The sequence below is a fragment of the Amia ocellicauda genome, chromosome 17 (assembly GCF_036373705.1).
Source record: "Amia ocellicauda isolate fAmiCal2 chromosome 17, fAmiCal2.hap1, whole genome shotgun sequence".
NCBI classification, from domain to species: domain Eukaryota; kingdom Metazoa; phylum Chordata; class Actinopteri; order Amiiformes; family Amiidae; genus Amia; species Amia ocellicauda.
The window spans coordinates 24,566,786-24,585,729 of NC_089866.1; the positions used below are offsets into that span (position 1 = coordinate 24,566,786).

General features: G+C 39.5%; 1 protein-coding gene and 1 long non-coding RNA gene across 9 annotated transcripts; both read right to left on the reverse strand.

The window, feature by feature from the left end:
• Positions 1-4,506: 4,506 nt before the first annotated feature.
• sdsl (serine dehydratase-like) lies at positions 4,507-18,637 on the reverse strand. Of its 3 annotated transcripts, XM_066689209.1 has the most exons (10): positions 18,516-18,637; positions 18,163-18,203; positions 17,659-17,718; positions 10,653-10,822; positions 10,490-10,529; positions 9,832-9,971; positions 9,383-9,471; positions 6,270-6,497; positions 6,024-6,148; positions 4,507-5,252 (listed from the first exon to the last, which is right to left on the reverse strand). In XM_066689209.1, the coding sequence occupies exons 1-10, from the start codon at positions 18,620-18,622 to the stop codon at positions 5,062-5,064; spliced, it is 1,191 nt and encodes a 396-aa protein (XP_066545306.1). In that variant the 5' UTR covers positions 18,623-18,637; the 3' UTR covers positions 4,507-5,061. The 3 variants fall into 3 exon arrangements, with proteins under 3 accessions (XP_066545306.1, XP_066545307.1, XP_066545308.1); XM_066689210.1 differs by lacking the exon at positions 17,659-17,718; XM_066689211.1 differs by lacking the exons at positions 17,659-17,718; positions 18,163-18,203 and having other exon boundaries at positions 18,516-18,570.
• LOC136712568 (uncharacterized) lies at positions 10,829-17,652 on the reverse strand. Of its 6 annotated transcripts, none has more exons than XR_010804851.1 (9): positions 17,083-17,652; positions 16,921-16,986; positions 15,098-15,198; positions 14,857-14,973; positions 14,594-14,641; positions 12,656-13,799; positions 12,334-12,454; positions 12,098-12,174; positions 10,829-11,711 (listed from the first exon to the last, which is right to left on the reverse strand). It is a non-coding gene; the product is annotated as an uncharacterized LOC136712568 (long non-coding RNA). The 6 variants fall into 6 exon arrangements; XR_010804849.1 differs by having other exon boundaries at positions 12,656-13,965; XR_010804850.1 differs by having other exon boundaries at positions 12,656-12,782; positions 13,875-14,641.
• Positions 18,638-18,944: the final 307 nt, after the last annotated feature.

The window sequence follows — 18,944 nt, forward strand, 5'->3', positions numbered from 1 at the left end:
GTCCCTTTAGTACCTCCTCCTCATTTATCCTGATCTCTCTTAGGGTTTGACTGGACTGATTGTTAACCTGTGGCATGTTATCTGTCTGTTCTTTTGTAAAAACCTCTGTGAAATTCTCATTTAGAACATTTGCCACATCTTGTTCATTTTCCAAGATACTTCAATTTTTGCCCTTTGTGTGTTTCACTTCCTCCTTTATTGACCTCTTGCTGTTATAGTATTGAAAAAAACCTATTTGCATTAGTTTTAGCTCTAATAGCCATGTTTCTACAGTGAGGGAAAAAAGTATCTGATCCCCTGCTGATTTTGTACGTTTGCCCACTGATAAAGAAATGATCAGTCTATAATTTTAATGGTAGGTGTATTTTAACAGTGAAAGACAGAATAACAACAAAAAAATCCAGAAAAACACATTTCAAAAAAGTTATAAATTGATTTACATGTTAATGAGGGAAATAAGTATTTGATCCCCTATCAATCAGCAAGATTTCTGGCTCCCAGGTGTCTTTTATACAGGTAACGAGCTGAAATTAGGAGCACTCTCTTAAAGGGAGTGCTCCTAATCTCAGCTCGTTACCAGTATAAAAGACACCTGTCCACAGAAGCAATCAATCAATCAGATTCCAAACTCTCCACCATGGCCAAGACCAAAGAGCTGTCCAAGGATGTCAGGGACAAGATTGTAGACCTACACAAGCTGGAATGGGCTACAAGACCATCGCCAAGCAGCTTGGTGAGAAGGTGACAGCAGTTGGTGTGATTATTCGCAAATGGAAGAAACACAAAATAACTGTCAGTCTCCCTCGGTCTGGGGCTCCATGCAAGATCTCACCTCGTGGAGTTTCAATGATCATGAGAACAGTGAGGAATCAGCCCAGAACTACACGGGAGGATCTTGTTAATGATCTCAAGGCAGCCAGGACCATAGTCACCAAGAAAACAATTGGTAACACACTACGCCGTGAAGGACTGAAATCCTGCAGCGCCCGCAAGGTCCCCCTGCTCAAGAAAGCACATGTATAGGCCCATCTGAAGTTTGCCAATGAACATCTGAATGATTCAGAGAACTGGGTGAAAGTGTTATGGTCCAATGAGACCAAAATCGAGCTATTTGGCATCAACTCAACTCGCCGTGTTTGGAGGAGGAGGAATGACCCCAAGAACACCATCCCCACCGTCAAACATGGAGGTGGAAACATTATGCTTTGGAGGTGTTTTTCTGCTAAGGGGACAGGACAACTGCACCGCATCAAAGGGACGATGGACGGGGCCATGTACCGTCAAATCTTGGGTGAGAACCTCCTTCCCTCAGCCAGGGCATTGAAAATGGGTCGTGGATGGGTATTCCAGCATGACAATGACCCAAAACACACAGCCAAGGCAACAAAGGAGTGGCTCAAGAAGAAGCCCATTAAGGTCCTGGAGTGGCCTAGCCAGTCTCCAGACCTTAATCCCATAGAAAATCTGTGGAGGGAGCTGAAGGTTCGAGTTGCCAAACGTCAGCCTCGAAACCTTAATGAATTGGAGAGGATCTGCAAAGAGGAGTGGGACAAAATCCCTCCTGAGATGTGTGCAAACCTGGTGGCCAACTACAAGAAACGTCTGACCTCTGTGATTGCCAACAAGGGTTTTGCCACCAAGTACTAAGTCAAAGGGGTCAAATACTTATTTCCCTCATTAACATGCAAATCAATGTATAACTTTTTTGAAATGCGTTTTTCTGGATTTTTTTTGTCGTTATTCTGTCTCTCACTGTTAAAATACACCTACCATTAAAATTATAGACTGATCATTTCTTTGTCAGTGGGCAAATGTACAAAATCAGCAGGGGATCAAATAATTTTCCCTCACTGTATCTATTTCCCGCTTTGCTTTCCTGATCCCTTTCTTAAGATCTCTTTGCAGTTCAACATATTGTTTGTATTTTGTTTAATCTCTATCCCTTTTGTATGCGCTATACAACATTTTCTCTCTTTTTATATTTTTTTGCATACCTCTATTAAACCATTTTGTTTTTTGGTCCTCAATTTGCTAAATTTAGGTACAAATTTCTCCTGAGCCTCAAGTAGTATTTTCTTAAAATATAACCATCAATTTTCGACTGATTTTGTATCCAGTGTGCTCCAGTCTAACTTTTCTAAGTGCCGCCTCATACCTTCAAGGTTTGCTTTTCTAAAATTGTAGACCATTGTTTTAGACTTGGTCCTTGTTTTTTGAAAGTATGCCTCAAAGCTAACCATACCGTGCTCACCTGTACTGTCCTGAGTCTGTCTAGGGCAGCTTGTAAATCCTTCTGTTTACGTCTTGGTCTCAACAGCAGCTTTAAGTACCCTTTTGTCTACCTGCCCCCAATTCACACCTAAGTGGCTCCAACTGGATCCACCTGGCACAACTCACTTAACTGAAATCCTACTAGTCCTTGACTAAATCACCTTTCCTTCAACCTATTTACTTTCACCAACTCAGCAGCTGTACTGAATTGACTTAAATTAAGGCAAACTACAGACAAGATTAACTTCAATTAAGGCAGTTCAAACAAAATCAGGAATGCCAAGACCATGTCTGAAACTAGGAACACAACAAGATGGCTGCCTCTCACCTGTACCATCCTGCGTCTGTCTATGACAACTTGTAAATCCTTCTGTTTACGCATACACAACAAGACACAGGATAAGATATGTAACAGTAGCACATACTAATGTCAAATGTCACCACCCAGTACTCAGTGTTGTGCCTCCCCATGTTAAATTACTTACTTTTCAGCCTCCTTCTTTGTTGGAATATTTCTTGCCCATGACTGTAAATTGAAAATATGCTGATTAGCATCTGTAACAAGTGCTACATTCCCAATCTGCACTGTGCCACTGATCTGCTGGCATCATAGCCTTTTAACCTGCAAAATGGATTCTAAGAATACTATTAAAATAATATATCTGAATCTGAAGTTACAGCTTTTTTAAATGTTTAAGAGTTCTGCTTAACAGTTGACTTCCATTCAGAGACAGAGTGAAAAAGATCAACTCAAACAAAATGATTGGTTTCTCATCAACCCCCTTGTTCACAATAAAACTTTGTCGCTGTGGATAGTTTATGAAAACCTTGCCGTTATGAAAAGGTCGGTATCAATCAATCCACTCGGCACCCTGCTGTGAACTCACACTGGAACTATAAGCAATCTTCCCTGTCATGCTTTATGGTTTCTGTCCACTTACACAACACATGAATCAGAGCTATTGACCTTGGCTCAGGAGAAATTGACTCCCACAGAGTAAAGCAGTGTTTTGAGGCTTGTGACAGGTTAATGGTAGTATTTGCAAAAGGTCCCCTTCACTATGGGAGAAAAGGGGGATAGTGGCTTTCCTTTGTAATTGAGAAGATACACTGTGGATTCGCCTGAAGATGAGAGCATCCCTTCAACATTATTAAGTATGCACTTGAAAAATACTATAGCTACATCTGGTGTCAATTCATTGAACTACAGACCTTTTGCAATTATGTACATAGGGGGATAGGATACCCAAAGTACCACAAATTCTTGAGAAATAATCTCAGCCATCAAAAAGACAATGTTGAAAAGGCATCTTTTTGAAATGTCACCCCATCAAGAGTGACTCAATTAAGACAAATCACCCACTAAAATGTCATACCATGTAATGCAGGATCCAGATGTTTGTAATGTGGTGCTTTTTGATTTTCCTCTCATTTTAAAAACTGTAGGAATATGATATATGCCCTCTGTCAAGTGAAAAGGAGGCACAATGCAGTTTGTTTCATAGATCGCTATAAATACCCAATTCAAAGGGTACCCGAGTATTTTTTTAATGACCGCAATCATCTGCTCATTTGACAGGCGTTAAAATATTTCCAAGTCTCTATAAAGTAATGATTTAAGGCTGAGCTATAAAACCTGCCTGTAAGTGTAAATTGTTGTCTCGGGGTTAATGCACACAAAAATGGCAAACGGTCAACTTCTGAGATCTGTCATTTTTGGGGTTTCATATTGTTTCTCCTCTTTGGAATCTTCCTTCCAAATGTACTCAAATTCAAATTCTTCATGGCTATCCTATCAGCCACTTCAGCATAAAGGATGTGCCGAAACACAACAAGCCAATAGCAACACTAGAGGAATGAAAATTATTCTGGAAGAACACGATACCGCAATTTAACCACGATCAAGGCATTATAAAAGCATCAGCCACAGGTGGCCAGGTACCAACTCTGGATGGGACCAGCATTTGGCGCTCAATCTGAACTAATATGCTTCCAAAAGCTAGGAGATCTTCCGTAGTTCCGTGAAGGATTGAAATAAGGATTGTGCAAAAATAACACATTTAACAGTTCATGACATGCATTTCGATTTTAGGTATGTATTTTATGTTATACTTATTTTTATAAATCTGTTTCACTACCAGTCCGAAATTGAAAATCACTGATTGACAGAGTACCTACAGAAAAGGAAAACCTCTTTAAAATGAAAATGCAACTACATTTTGTAACCAGATCTAATCCATTTGGATGGTGCCTTTATTAATCTTCCTAATGTAAATCACATTACATGTCAGGGAATCATTTATTAAAAATAATGGGGTTACACAATGCAGTACTAAGAGGAGTGATATAACACAAAATACAGTGCAAGAGAATTGAGAGACACAGCAAACATGGTGCAGGACAACAACTCGATATGATTGGGAACAGGTACACTGCATTATGTATACCAGTGCATAAAGATGACTAACAATTACACCTGATTCAAAATTAAAAGTGCTGAGCAATCAAGGAATGCTAAGTGATTAAAAAGTGCAACTGCCAATTTAGTGATGCACCTTAATATACTGAAACTGTATATTACAGTGGACTGTAGCAGATCGGAACAGATTTCAACTGCGAAAAAAGCATCACAATGGAAAGAGTCTCGGCTGAAAACTATGACAGACGTATAAGCGTGGCTTTCATAGAGTATGACCAATTATACCAATCATACCAATTGTGATTTTTTACATTTGTGGCACTCATAACCTTGTCCTCAGTCCCCTTTCCTCCTGCGCTCTGGTGTTCCTCTCATCCCCTCAGCTTGTCTTTCAACTGGCTGAGCTGGGCCAGGCTGATGCTGCTGCCCCCGCACACGATCACCACCAGGGGGCCGAGCAGGCAGGGCAGGCGTGCCTGGCTCTGCAGTCTCTGGATCACCCCGCTGTAGATGGCTGCCAGGGCGGCACCACACGCCAGCTCCACCAGAACCCGCTCCTCATCTGCCCAGAGAGCACAGTTGTGTTAAATTAAATAAAAATAACTGAAAAGACAACAGAATTAACCTCAGCACCCCTCTGTTTCACTTCTAAAAAGCTGTGAAATATAACAATAATAATGATAAATGCTATTACTACTTAAACTACTGCTAGTATTACTACTAATAATACCCATTCCCTACCACTAGAGGGCAGTGCACAACAATAAATTCACTGATTTATACTAGTATTGCACATATTCTATACCAACTGTGTGTGATACCAGGAATAATGCAAAATTACATGGTTATTAGGGGTCAGTTCTAGGAACAGACATTGGTTTGGGCTAAGATTAGGTTTCCCAGGGAAGAGACTCCCATTAGGGTTAACTAACAGATTGAAAGCTCCAATTTGTGGTGTTGGCTAGAGTTGAAATTCTGGCTACTGTTACACCTAATAGTGAGGTAGGTTACATAACCCTCACCTTAACTAAACCCTCATACAAAAGACAGACTGTACAACTATCCACTTTACTACCTTAATCTCTTTAAAAACACCATAAAAGACTATCTATTTCACATTTCAAGACCAAGACTTCCCACAGACAAATGAGTTTTAAAAAGTTTGTTCTGACCAGAGTAGATATGTTGAGCAGATATGTTTTTATTATGGATCTTTAGTTTCAAAACGCCTCATTTGGACCGACCAAAAAAGTTTGCTTGAAGACATTCTGAAATGTAATATTACACCAATAACACACCTTTTGGCTGCTGTAATGCAATCCCAAACACTCACCGACAAACAGCTCCAGCGCTTTCAGGGCCTCCTGATCGGTCACCACCTCAGAGATGATGTTGCCCTCCGCGGTGACGTCAAAGGCCTGCTTGCACACTGTCAGGGCCCCCAGGCACTTGGCCTCACTAAGAAAAACACACACACACACACATCCTCACAGCAGCCTTTCACAAACTCCTTGTGGCATCTGTCAAAAATGGGTGGTCCGCACCCTTAATGAAACGTTTTAATATCATATTCACTCACCTGGTGATGTCTGGAAGAGTCACCACCTTCCCAGCAGTCACTGCAGCGTTCAGGCAGTTTGCGCCTTTGGTTTCCATGGCGACGATTGGCACATCACCCCATCCAACCTCTTTCAATCCCTCCACCACCCCACAGAGCAGCCCACCTCCTCCAACTGCGACTACTACAGCGCCAGGCTTGGATGGCATGGAGGCCTTGAGCTCCCGCACTATGCTTGCATGGCCCTGCCTGGGAGCAAAGATTCATCGTTATCAGGAAAGCAAAGGCCCTTCAAGTACAGGTTAGATTGCTTAAACTAAAGTATTTATATTGAGAGCTACTGAACTGAAGGCTCTACAGCAGTGTTCGATATTTATGTTCAAACTCATGGCGATTCATCCAGGGAAAAACTAGTCTTATAAATGATGTATTAATATATAACAATCTGTAAGAATCGTAATTCAATACTCCAAATCAGGAACTTAATCAGATTACTTTTGGGAAAAACCTCTACCCCGATTTACCACAATGTGATACAATGCAAATATGGAAACAATGCAGTAAAGTAAAAATGTAAGCATTTGCATTCATTGCAACTGTATGGTCTGCAAGTCATAATTTAAGTTATAAATCCATTGATTACTTTGCGTTAATTAGCTTAATTTTAACTTTTTCTAAACCTTTTCAAACTATTTAATAGTTAACAGTTCATATTAAATCTATATATATAACAGTTGACTAAGTGACAAAGTGGCCCCTGCTACTACTTGCTAAAATACCAAAATCCTTTTTTACAACAATTTGTAAGGATGTGTAATTAAAAGCATTCTCTGATAATGTATGTGGATTTTGCATTTTCCTAAGTATTACACACAGTACAAACGATTGATGGATGAAACCTAACCCACATGCATTTAGCAGTGTTTAGTATTGGTGTTATTACATTATGTTTTAAGTAAGCTTACAAAATGATTGTTGTAATTAATGAAAGGAGATACAATTTAACCATTGTAGAACAGATTTATTTACTGCATGCACCATGTTAGCGCTAACAACAATGATTTGCTGACTATTAATAAAGGAGATGCTCAAGACCAAAGCAAGTTCAATATAACAGTTTCACGTTTAACACTAAGATTTTTTGGCTCCCAAAGGGCAATGTTATATAGAGGTAGAGGCATAGTTCAGTATAAAAAAAAAAACGTAACTGAAATTTAACTGATTTCAGTCACTAACAGTTCATTGAGGTTAGTGTTTTAATTACATAATGTAGCCGTGTCCTTCCAAAACAGTGTTGTTCATTGCAAGGCATGCAGGCCACTGGCGGCCCCTGGTGGCCTTCAGTGTGGCCCATGACATTCACCCCCCAAAATACACAACTGTGAAAACATCACAGCATGTCATCAAACCCAACAATTCTAAATCAGTATACAAAAAAAATGTTGCTTGCACGAAGACAATGAAGAAGAGTTAGTAGCAGCCATCACTGAGAAAAATTATGAAAATCAAACAGTCAAAAAGATAAACCACACTGTTGAAAATGAGGAGGCTGGAGTGAGTAGGGTCAAAGACACAAAGAGGCACAGCCCAACGAAAAAGAAAAGTTATTGCATGGAAAGAGAAAACATGGACGGATGAGTTTCTTTGTACTCAACAAATCTGGCCCAAAGCCACTTTATTTAATTTGTAACCAGTCATGTTCTGTTTTTAATCGCAACAGTCTCGATCAGCATTACACAACACATGCCAATTTTAATAGTAAATACCCACCTGGTAGTAACCTACAGAAAAATAAAATCAAGCAACTGAAGGCCAGCAAACATTTTGGATCTAGGTCCGTTTGCGAGAGTTTGACAGAAGCATAATTTGAGATCAGATGGATTTTAGCTGAACAGAAGAAAGCGTTTACCGATGCAGAGATTGTTAAGTAATGCTTTTTGGCCTCTGCAGAAATAGTGGATACATTATTTTCTCTTGTAATCTGATGTCTTATCAGCCAAAGTGCCCCCCCATCAGAAAGTTTGTGAACACTGTTCTAAAACAAAAGTAGAAACAGAATAAGCCTAAAGATAACGGATTACTTTCAGGGAAAATGTTTAACAAAATAAAGTATTACACTACTGTAGATGTGGCAAATGGGTTTTTCACCAAGAAATTTGACTGACAAGACAAGTACAAACTGGTTTTTCTCTTTGTCAATATACTGTTTACCTAGAACAGGTGCCCATTTGGCTATTAAAAGTGGAGTATTTTTGCATAAGGCCATGGGTAATGTGGCAGCCCAAGGTATTCTGATTTATGTGGTCACAACTTTCCCAAGCCGGTGCAAAACTGTCACTTACCAACGGACAGTGGTGCAGGACTGAGGTACAGTATGTAGGACTCCTAATGGCAGCTGAGGTTGTCCAGCCAGAGTCTAGCAGAATACTGAGATATCAGAGTTGCGTAGTTTTCTGGGAGTGTGACAGACTTTGCAACATTGAGAACTGCCGAAATAGCTAAGCCACTCTATGAATGGTTACAAATAAGAAACTTTTGTATGGAACAGGCAGTACAGGAAATTAAGCACTTTGTCTCGCCAATCCAGATGAAGAGAAGAACTTGACCCTGAGGCAGGTCTCTCACAGAGACGGCTTTCCAGACTGTCCCCACTCCTGTGTGTGTAAAGCGCCTTCCCTCAAAGTGTCTTCTGTGGCTTATGAAGCTTTTTCCTGTGTTGGCCCGATATTGATAAGTATTTGAACTACCAATATTAATGGTTTATGAACTAGAGAAATACCCAGAACTTAAGTCAACATATGTTTAAGGAAAGTATAATCAATTACATAAAATAATCTCTCAATCTCTCTTTCATTTTACGTTCAGGAATATTGTTGAAAAAGTTGTGTAATTTATAACAAATTACCATTGTTGCATAGACAGATAATCACTACTCTGCGATCCGCTATCGTTCACCTGAAATTTATAATTTATTGGATTGCTTTTGCCTTTGTGTATAATCCAACCCCATAATAGCTAATATGCGTAATTGTTAGTGGAATTGCTAAAGAATTTAGTAGAACGGTAGTTCTCTCTTGATATAATGAACATTTGTATCTCCCCTATGTGGGGCTATGTATATACCAATGTCTTACCAGACCAGTGGGTGATCAAAAGGAGGCACAAATGTTAAGCCCTCAGTCTCAGCCAATCTGTGGGCCTCCTGGTTGGCATCATCCCACACCTGCAGACGGGCCAGACAAAGCATGTTCATCTTCAATATTCTAGTAAACAATACTGCTCTAACGGAACTCACTTGGAGGTCATAAACTTGGGTTATAGTAAGGTCAAAACCTGGAAGTCATTAAAAAATAGAAAGGAACCTTCTACTTCAGACTTCAACAAAGTATTATACACAAACAGATGACTTCTACTGCTTCCAGTCACTTTTTGTTTTTGCTGGCACGGTTTAAATTCTCTCCACCCTGATGCACTTAAACAGATTGATTTGACTGGACTTTCAATTCCTTATTTTTTGTGCCGATACGGAACTCAGTATTTCAGAGCTAATCTGAGGCTGCTAATCGACTACAGGCCTCCCTACCTTCCCAAATACTCTCACGCTCGCACCGTGGTCCCTCAATTTCTGGGCCATGGCATCGGAGGTGGAGCTGGGCACTATGATAGTTGCTGGTAAATTGAGTTTCCGTGCTACATAGGCTGTGGCCAGGCCAGCATTTCCCCCTGTAGAAAAGAAACCAGTTAAAAGAGGGCTGGAATTCTTCAGCACGGAGAACAGAACTTTATTCTCCTGGGCTCAATAAATGACAGCAGCCTGGGTCAAAGGAAGAGATTACGAGGTACATAAATGGGTTTTTTCCAGGATTAATATTTGGGAGGACTAAAATCGTGAGTTGGCATCTTTGGCATAAGGCATCAGTCACTGAGGCCCAGCGACAGTGCTTTTGTGAAGTGCAAAGACTGAAAATTAACAATGTGGTAAAGGCAAGAGAAGGTCAACTAAAAGCAAAACACCATTTCGGATTTTGTTCTAGGTCCTCTCTTGGTTCTCTGTGAGTGTTGGCATTCAAAATGTTTGCACTCACTCAAAGTGTTTGTGAAACACATGACATCCAACTGTACAAGGTCCACCGGCTCATCTGACCGTGAAATGGTGACCCCAGTGTGACTTTCCTTAGGAAGGCAATGGGACAAACCAAGATGAAACCAAAAAAAGTTTAATTTAAATAAAGCAGCCTTACCTGAGGAACAAACAAAACCTTTGCTTCCAGAACCAGCTGCCTATAACACAAATATTTAACTTATTAGCATTTACTAATGACATGGCCTAGTTACACTCTTCTAACTTGGAGTAATTTGCCATGCTTCAAGGTGTTCCTCTCCTCCACCCCACCCACAACCCACCTTCTGACAGAGGAGTCCTATCCCTCTGATCTTGAAGGAGCCTGAAGGCTGGGCATTGTCCATCTTCATGTACACTGTAGTCCCAGCCCTCTTAGAAAGGTACAGGCTCTCTAGCAGAGGAGTGTTAACATGGAAAGGGTGAATGTCATCCATAGCTCTTCCAAGGTTTCCTGGAACAAAAAAATATGCCGTTTAGTGCAGGTGTGGCAACCATTTCCACCATTTGGGGCCTCCCTGCAGAGCAACACACACTGGTAGGTCTCAAAACTGGGGTACAAACAGACCAGTGTATCCTTGGAAATAGTGCTCTACTTGGCCATCCATCAATGTGTTTTGTCCTCCCCTCTGCTTAACCCATTTCTTATATTATTAACATCCCAAACATATCAACACGATGGTTTCCAGGAGACAAATGAAAAGCTGGTGGTTTAAATTTGGCATTGCAAATATGTTGCAAATAGTGACTGGAACAAGCAGTTTAACCAGAAGTAAGCAAAAAAAGGTGAGAGCTGCATTCAAACAAAACGGAGGTAAAGTTGGTTTTATATTCACACATTCAAAAGACATTCAACAGACATTCGCCAATAGCCATTTAAACAAATAAATAGGGACAATTCAGGGATTGTCACAGAAACCTCAAACTAGATACAATTAATTCTAAAATTGTCTGGCATACTTTAACCACCTTTGTTTCGAATCAAAATTCTACTTTTGATTTTATAAAAATAAAGTCAATAATATTGCATTTAAGGCAGAATAAATTCAATAACTAATTCAGGGATTGTCACAGAAACCTCAAACTAGATGCGATTTATTGAAATTAAATTCTAGTTTTGATTTGATAGAGGGCATGTAGTCATCCAGAGGGAGTGTAGTTGAAGTTCTAAGGAGTCTTCAGTATTCCATTCTGAAGGGGCCCGACAGAAAAGTTGCTGCTCAAAAGGAGTTACGGCAAAGAGGCCCCTTCCACTGTTCATCTTCTCTTGCTGTGGTGAAGCCTCTCTTGCTCATTCCCAGACACGAGGTGTGGTACCATTGCTGGCAGTCTGAACATTGTATCTGCAAAATGAATAACAGAAACACATAACTAACAGAACATACAGTACATACATTACATTCTTTTTGAGATTATATCATATATGGCATGAAACAATTATATCAACATGACCATTGAATAAGAGGTGTGAGATAAATTTGTAGGTTATAAAACAGGTGTGACATCTTTGTGGATGGTTCATTCAGTATGGAATCTCTGTAGAAATTACACAGTAGGGCCTGCCTATACTTGTCTGAGGTATCACCTCTCAGTTTTCAAATTTAATGAAAAGGCCAACAAACAAGGATATAATGGTGCAAAAAGTAATATATATTTTCTGCTCCAAGAATGTTTCAGTAACTGATTTGCATAGCCTAATTCTACAGTATATGGCAAAAACAACACTAACCCATTGGGTGAACCTTTGGGAATCTCCTTGTGGATCATTGCTTGCACAAATCAAGCATTCTTGACTGGCTTTGAAGACTAAAAACAGATCAGAATTACCACTTTTAAATTCAATGTTTACACATTTACAGAAATAAATTATTAAAAAATATTCATAGTTCAATAGAAAATATAGCAGGACTTCAGATGTCAATTAAGAAACTTCATCAGTCATAATGCTAATTCCTTATTCCCCACCTGATGCCTGTAGAACGGCCTCTGCAAACTTCATTCTTTTCAGGGACAATTAGTTCTTTGAGGAATTTATGCCAATATGAGTTGGAAGGTTGGGGAAGCTGCCAACAACCTGTGTGGCCATCTAAATATTCAGAAATATATGGTCAATTTAGTTGCAATTGTTTAATGGCCATTGTAAAGTAAAAGTCATCCAAATATAGACATCTGAAATTTCATTTCAACATAATGAGGTAATATAACTGTATTGTCCATATGTCACAGCGAACAACAGAAATTCATCTTCTGCTCTGATCTCAATTATTCATTAATATTATCAACTCACCTCCAATACAAAGACCCCACAGCTGAAGGAGTCTATTTGCACTGTATGTTGGATGGTGGCTCCCTTCCACCTTACCCACACCCAGTCATCCAACCCATGGCGGTTCAACCGTACTTTGAAGAATTCACTGTTTGAGAAAAACATTATTGTTTTAAGTTCATGTCAGGATTGTAATGTATAAAATTACATTACTGGTTATTAGTGGAAGTGAAATTATAATAGAAAGGACAAAAAAAAAAACAGAGCAATAATTTGTTAACACTAGATATTCCAATGACCTTGCTAGATCATAAACAAAATAATTCCAATACACAGGATTTACTTAAATTAACTCGAATTAAAAAAATGTGTTAACAATAACTCACAGAATACTGTTTGGCCAAAGCACACACTCATGTGTGCATGAGTGGGACTGTAACAGAGGGGCAACACCCCTCATCGAATAAACAATCCTTAATTGTTAGGTCCAAGACTTATCCATCTGTTCATTAATTGAAAATCTGTTAAATTTCTATATTGAACTTAAAGGGGAGTCCAGGTGAGTGGGCTATCTGGAGCCCTGTCTGTAGGGCCTTGTGCATTTCCCCAGTGTTTTACTTTCACAAGCCAAACTCTACAGCATCCACCCCCTGGATCTTTCATCTGCAGCCCTTGGCTTCAAAATTGTCCTATTACCTCAAAAAGTATTGTAACGCTTTTGAGTGTTTTTGGGTACAGAGTAGGTGCAGACTCCAGTTCAAAGGCAACAACAGCTCTTTATTTAAAGCATTGGCTCATGCATTCTTAAAAGAACAGACAGGGAGGAAAGGCAGGGGGCTGTGCTGGACTCCTTCCAACATAACCAGGGTGGACAAACAAGGGTGAACACATATGGGTCAGGGGCTCACAGGACAATGCAGCAAATACAAACAAGGTGATTAAACTTCAGTGTCTGGTTCTTAAAAGAGTGAATTATGTCAAAATAATCTTACATTAATATGTGAACATGGCCTTTATACTGGTTGTAACGTAAAACTTGAATTAGAGTATTGAGTATAAGCTCACCACATTCTTGCTGCTGCTTCATTTGAACATTGTTGTTCTTTCACTCCTTCTGGATCCAGCAGATAGACCGTTGAGATCGTATATTTTCTTGCCAAATAATCTTTTTAACAAAGTACCAATACAAACACAGATGTTTTGTTTTGCAATGCCAACACTTAATAAAAGGTTCTCTTACCAACAACTTCCAGTGCAGATTGTTAATGTTGGCGCATGCCAGGATCGCATCATAGTTGGAAATTCTAGGACAGAATTCTAGGTTTTCTGACCTTAGTAACAACACATTGAAATTCATTAAAATTAAAATAAGGTTGCATGACAGGTTTATCACAACGGGAGAAATACCTTTTTCACGCAGCAGGCAAGGGTAGTGTGTGTGTCTGTTTGTGTGTATGGTGGGGTGAAAGAAGAACTGAGCTATAGAAGCCCTGGATAAGGGCATCTCCTAATCAATAAATCAATAAATTAATAATAATAATAATAATAATAATAATAATAATAATAATAATAATAATAATAGATGAAAAAAAAAGTTCAGTGTACAATATAACTGATGAGTGAAAGGGACCATTTTGTGGAGTAGAGGTAGCTTACTGAGATTGGTAGTTAAACTAGGCGTTGCTGGGTTCTATGTTCTGTTGCAGTGTTTTGATGTTAAACACTGGGACTTTAGTCTACACACTTGATGAAGGGACTCACTGGAGGTCAGGTATAACAAAGTTAGAATATGACTGACTTCAGATGAGGGTCCTTGAGACACTATTAAAGATACTTTCTAAGTGATAATATAGGGTAGATAAGTAGGAAAAATACAAGGATATAAGAAAAGTCCAAATCCACAAAGAATCTTCATACAGGAATAGAGAGGGTATGTCAACCGCAAACTGAAAAATGTACCTTTCGCAGTGTTTGATGCATCATGGTATCTGGTTCCATGCACAATACCTGAAGAAGTAAAATAAAGTAAAATGATCAAGGAGATATATTCTTTGTGCTGTGCCACTGTTTTTCAGCAGAACTTGAAGATATGACATACATTACCTGGTTCAAAATAGAATGCTAAGATTAGTTATCCTTGAGTTATACTGTACTATTGCATGTTCTCATTCTATTCGTTTTAGACAGTAAACAATTAATTTAAAACAGCCTCAAACAGCCACCTGTCCAGCATATTTGATGTGGATGTGGTTTCAGAGAGTAGAAGTAGTTTTTCTGTCTCCTGACTGAATTACAGCCACAATAACCCCACTTTTTTCTTCTCTCCAGAGAGACTTTATCTGGAAAACATGAATTAACATACATAGTAAATTTTCCTGCATTGTTTTTGGACAACAGTTGACAACATAATAGTGAAAATGTCACACTTCATTCATGTGAACATTTAAAAATATATCTGTATACCTGCTTTTCTATCTCTGTTGTTGACAATCTCGCCTTGATCTGTCTTGTTGATGCTTTTGTTCTTGTTTTGCCTTTTGAGAAATGTCGTCATTTTGGGAGACCTGGAATGGAAGTGTACCAGTATTATATTACATTACATCATCTTATAGTTTTAAATAATAATCACTAATGTCTGTCTATTTAAATACAGTATATAGCCCTACAGTGAGGGGAAAAAAGTATTTGATCCGCTGCTGATTTTGTACGTTTGCCCACTGACAACGAAATGATCAGTATATAATTTTAATGGTAGGTGTATTTTAACAGTGAGACAGAATAACAACAAAAAAATCCAGAAAAGGTTCTCACCCAAGATTTGATTGTACATGGCCCCATCCATCGTCCCTTTGATGCGGTGCAGTTGTCCTGTCCCCTTAGCAGAAAAACACCTCCAAAACATAATGTTTCCACCTCCATGTTTGACGGTGGGGATGGTGTTCTTGGGGTCATTCCTCCTCCTCCAAACAAGGCGAGTTGAGTTGATGCCAAAGAGCTCGATTTTGGTCTCATCTGACCACAACACTTTCACCCAGTTCTCCTCTGAATCATTCAGATGTTCAGTGGCAAACTTCAGACGGGCCTGTACATGTGCTTTCTTGAGCAGGGGGACCTTGAGGGCGCTGCAGGATTTCAGTCCTTCACGGCGTAGTGTGTTACCAATTGTTTTCTTGGTGACTATGGTCCCAGCTGCCTTGAGAACATTAACAAGATCTTCCCGTGTAGTTCTGGGCTGATTTCCTCACCGTTCTCATGATCATTGAAACTCCACGAGGTGAGATCTTGCATGGAGCCCCAGACCGAGGGAGACTGACAGTTATTTTGTGTTTCTTCCATTTGCGAATAATCGCACCAACTGTTGTCACCTTCTCAACAAGCTGCTTGGCGATGGTCTTGTAGCCCATTCCAGCCTTGTGTAGGTCTACAATCTTGTCCCTGACATCCATGGACAGCTCTTTGGTCTTGGCCATGGTGGAGCGTTTGGAATCTGATTGATTGATTGCTTCTATGGACAGGTGTCTTTTATACAGGTAACGAGCTGAGTTAGGAGCACTCCCTTTAAGAGAGTGCTCCTAATCTCAGCTCGTTACCTGTATAAAAGACACCTGGGAGCCAGAAATCTTGCTGATTGATAGGGGATCAAATACTTATTTCCCAACATGCAAATCAATTTATAACTTTTTTGAAATGCGTTTTTCTGGATTTTTTTGTCATTATTCTGTCTCTCACTGTTAAAATACACCTACCATTAAAATTATAGACTGATCATTTCTTTGTCAGTGGGCAAATGTACAAAATCAGCAGGGGATCAAATACTTTTTTCCCTCACTGTATCTATTTCCCGCTTTGCTTTCCTGATCCCTTTCTTAAGATCTCTTTGCAGTTCAACATATTGTTCGTATTTTGTATAATCTCTATCCCTTTTGTTTGCGCTATACAACATTTTCTTTCTCTTGATATTTTTTTGCATACCTCTATTAAACCATTTTGTTTTTTGTTCCTCAATTTGCAGGGGATCAAATACTTTTTTCCCTCACTGTATCTATTACTCCAGCAACATCTATGGCAGTCATGCTAGTTCTGCTATCTGTTCCAGAGATATTTTATTTTTATTTTCCAGAGTTAATTATTTATTTTTCATTTTATGAAAGATCGAACACATTTAACATAGTTATAATCCAATTAATTATCATGACAAAATGTATAGAATGTAACAAATGGTGAACTCCAAAAAATATATATTTTCACTTATGATTAATCATGCTTATATCCATGTTATAGCCTACCAGCTTTGAAGGCTCAGCAGAGGATGAGTTATCCAAGTCTTCTGTTATGGTCATTTCTGCAGTAACCTGCAATGAACAGTGTTCCATTATCAAGTTATTCATAACAATATCCCCCAAAATTTTAAAATTGATGAATTAATAGATGTATTAATTCAATTATACCTTAATGGACTTCTTGTTAGGCTTCTTGTTGACCCTTGGCTTTATTCTTCTGGAGGGACCTTGTGGAGTTGGTATTGTGACGGGGGCATCGAAAAACTTTGGGGGGGTTGGGGGATTGAGTCTGCTCTTTTGGCCCACTGCTCCTCATTATGCTCGAGCTTGTGCTTCTTAGGCTCCAGTGGCCTTTCTAGCACGGTTTCTGGCAAACCATGCCGGATTACATGCTCACGGTATTGCCCTCGTAAGGAAGCATACAGTTTCTGTATGAAACAAGCAGGCTGAAGACCTCTCTCCTTCTGAAGAATAGAGTTCTTCACAATACCAAACCAGATTTCGGCATGGCAGTTGGTCTCTGTGGTTTTCATGCTCTGAACAGTCGTTATTTTATTTATTTTTATAAAATCAAAAGTAGAATTTTGATTCGAAACAAAGGTTGTATGCCAGACAATTTTAGAATTAATCGTATCTAGTTTGAGGTTTCTGTGACAATCCCTGAATTAGTTATTGATTTGTTTATTACTTTAAATGACTGTTGGCGAATGTCTGTTGAATGTGTGAATATAAAACCAACTTTACCTCGATACAAAACGGTGACCCACAGACGCCAAAAGCAAAATACAGTCTTGCACTTCAAAGCTGTTACATGTACACGTAGAGGAAAGAAGCATTTTACAAAAAGCAAATACGTTACTGAGTATAGTTATGTCATTGTTTTTATTTTGTATTTGCGGGTGGGTCAAAGTCTGTATTGAACCCAAGTCCACAATTACAAGTATTTCAGAAAGCTTAACATGTTTAGAAAGTGTAACTCTACCTGGGAAAACCATACGTCTAATGTGTACCCAAATAATGAGTTTGAATGTTAGTTACCCTGAGGAATGATAACTGCCAAAACCTGCTAAAGCAGTCTAGTGGCAAAACTGCAAGCATATGGTCGTGCAGAATCAAATCATTAAAAACGTCTTGCATCGTTGAAATAAATCAATTTAAAGTTGGTAATGGCTGAGCTACCAGTTCTCCTGCCTTGAGAATGGGTCATTGAGCATTTCCTCACAAACTGGCTGTTTAAAAAGCACTTACGCCCTCCACGCAATGTAGCGCTGCTCCGCTCCGCCGCCGATCTGCGGGACAAAGTTTAATTTCTCAGCTCAACCAATCGAGTGCGGAAAAAGCCACCCGAGGTCACACGATAACTAATGATAACATTGATTTAATTGTGCGTCTCGGACAGTACATCCCAGCAAAAACACGACGTGCTCGCAACTTCTTTGGAGGAGGTAGAGATGCATAATCTGCGGTTTGTGATAATACATCTCGCTACAACAAATATAAGTTTTTTGTTTGTTTGTTTTTTTATAACAAGGATCTATTGTGTTCAGATAAAGCAACAGTGCAGGCGTGAGCAATTCTAATGTAACAGTCGGCACACTTACGTAACAGTGTGGGGAAACGCACTCATCCCAGCCCGGCGACTGACAAGACTGGTCTGGGGTGCTTGCACATTGTCTATTGACGTGTGTGTGTGAGGGGGTTGGGACATGTTTTACGAGTCACAAGCACATTTTCTGCCCTGCTCACAACCTGGATTGAGCCGGTTTACTTATGTCTGAGTCAACAAATCCTGAAAAAAGACTGAGGAAATGCCATTTAAGACACCGCTTGAAAGGGGGTTTCATTTCTGTTGCAATGATAAATGTGAAGTAACACCGAGAAGAGCATCGGTGCACCTATCGACCCCTACATTTACACTAGACTGCGGGGGTTGCATAAAGGTGAAGGTGTGATTACGCACCTACATGTAGTCTAACCACCGTATTAAAGTGTAACACAATTAGTCAGTGTGCGAGGGTTATGCCTAATTT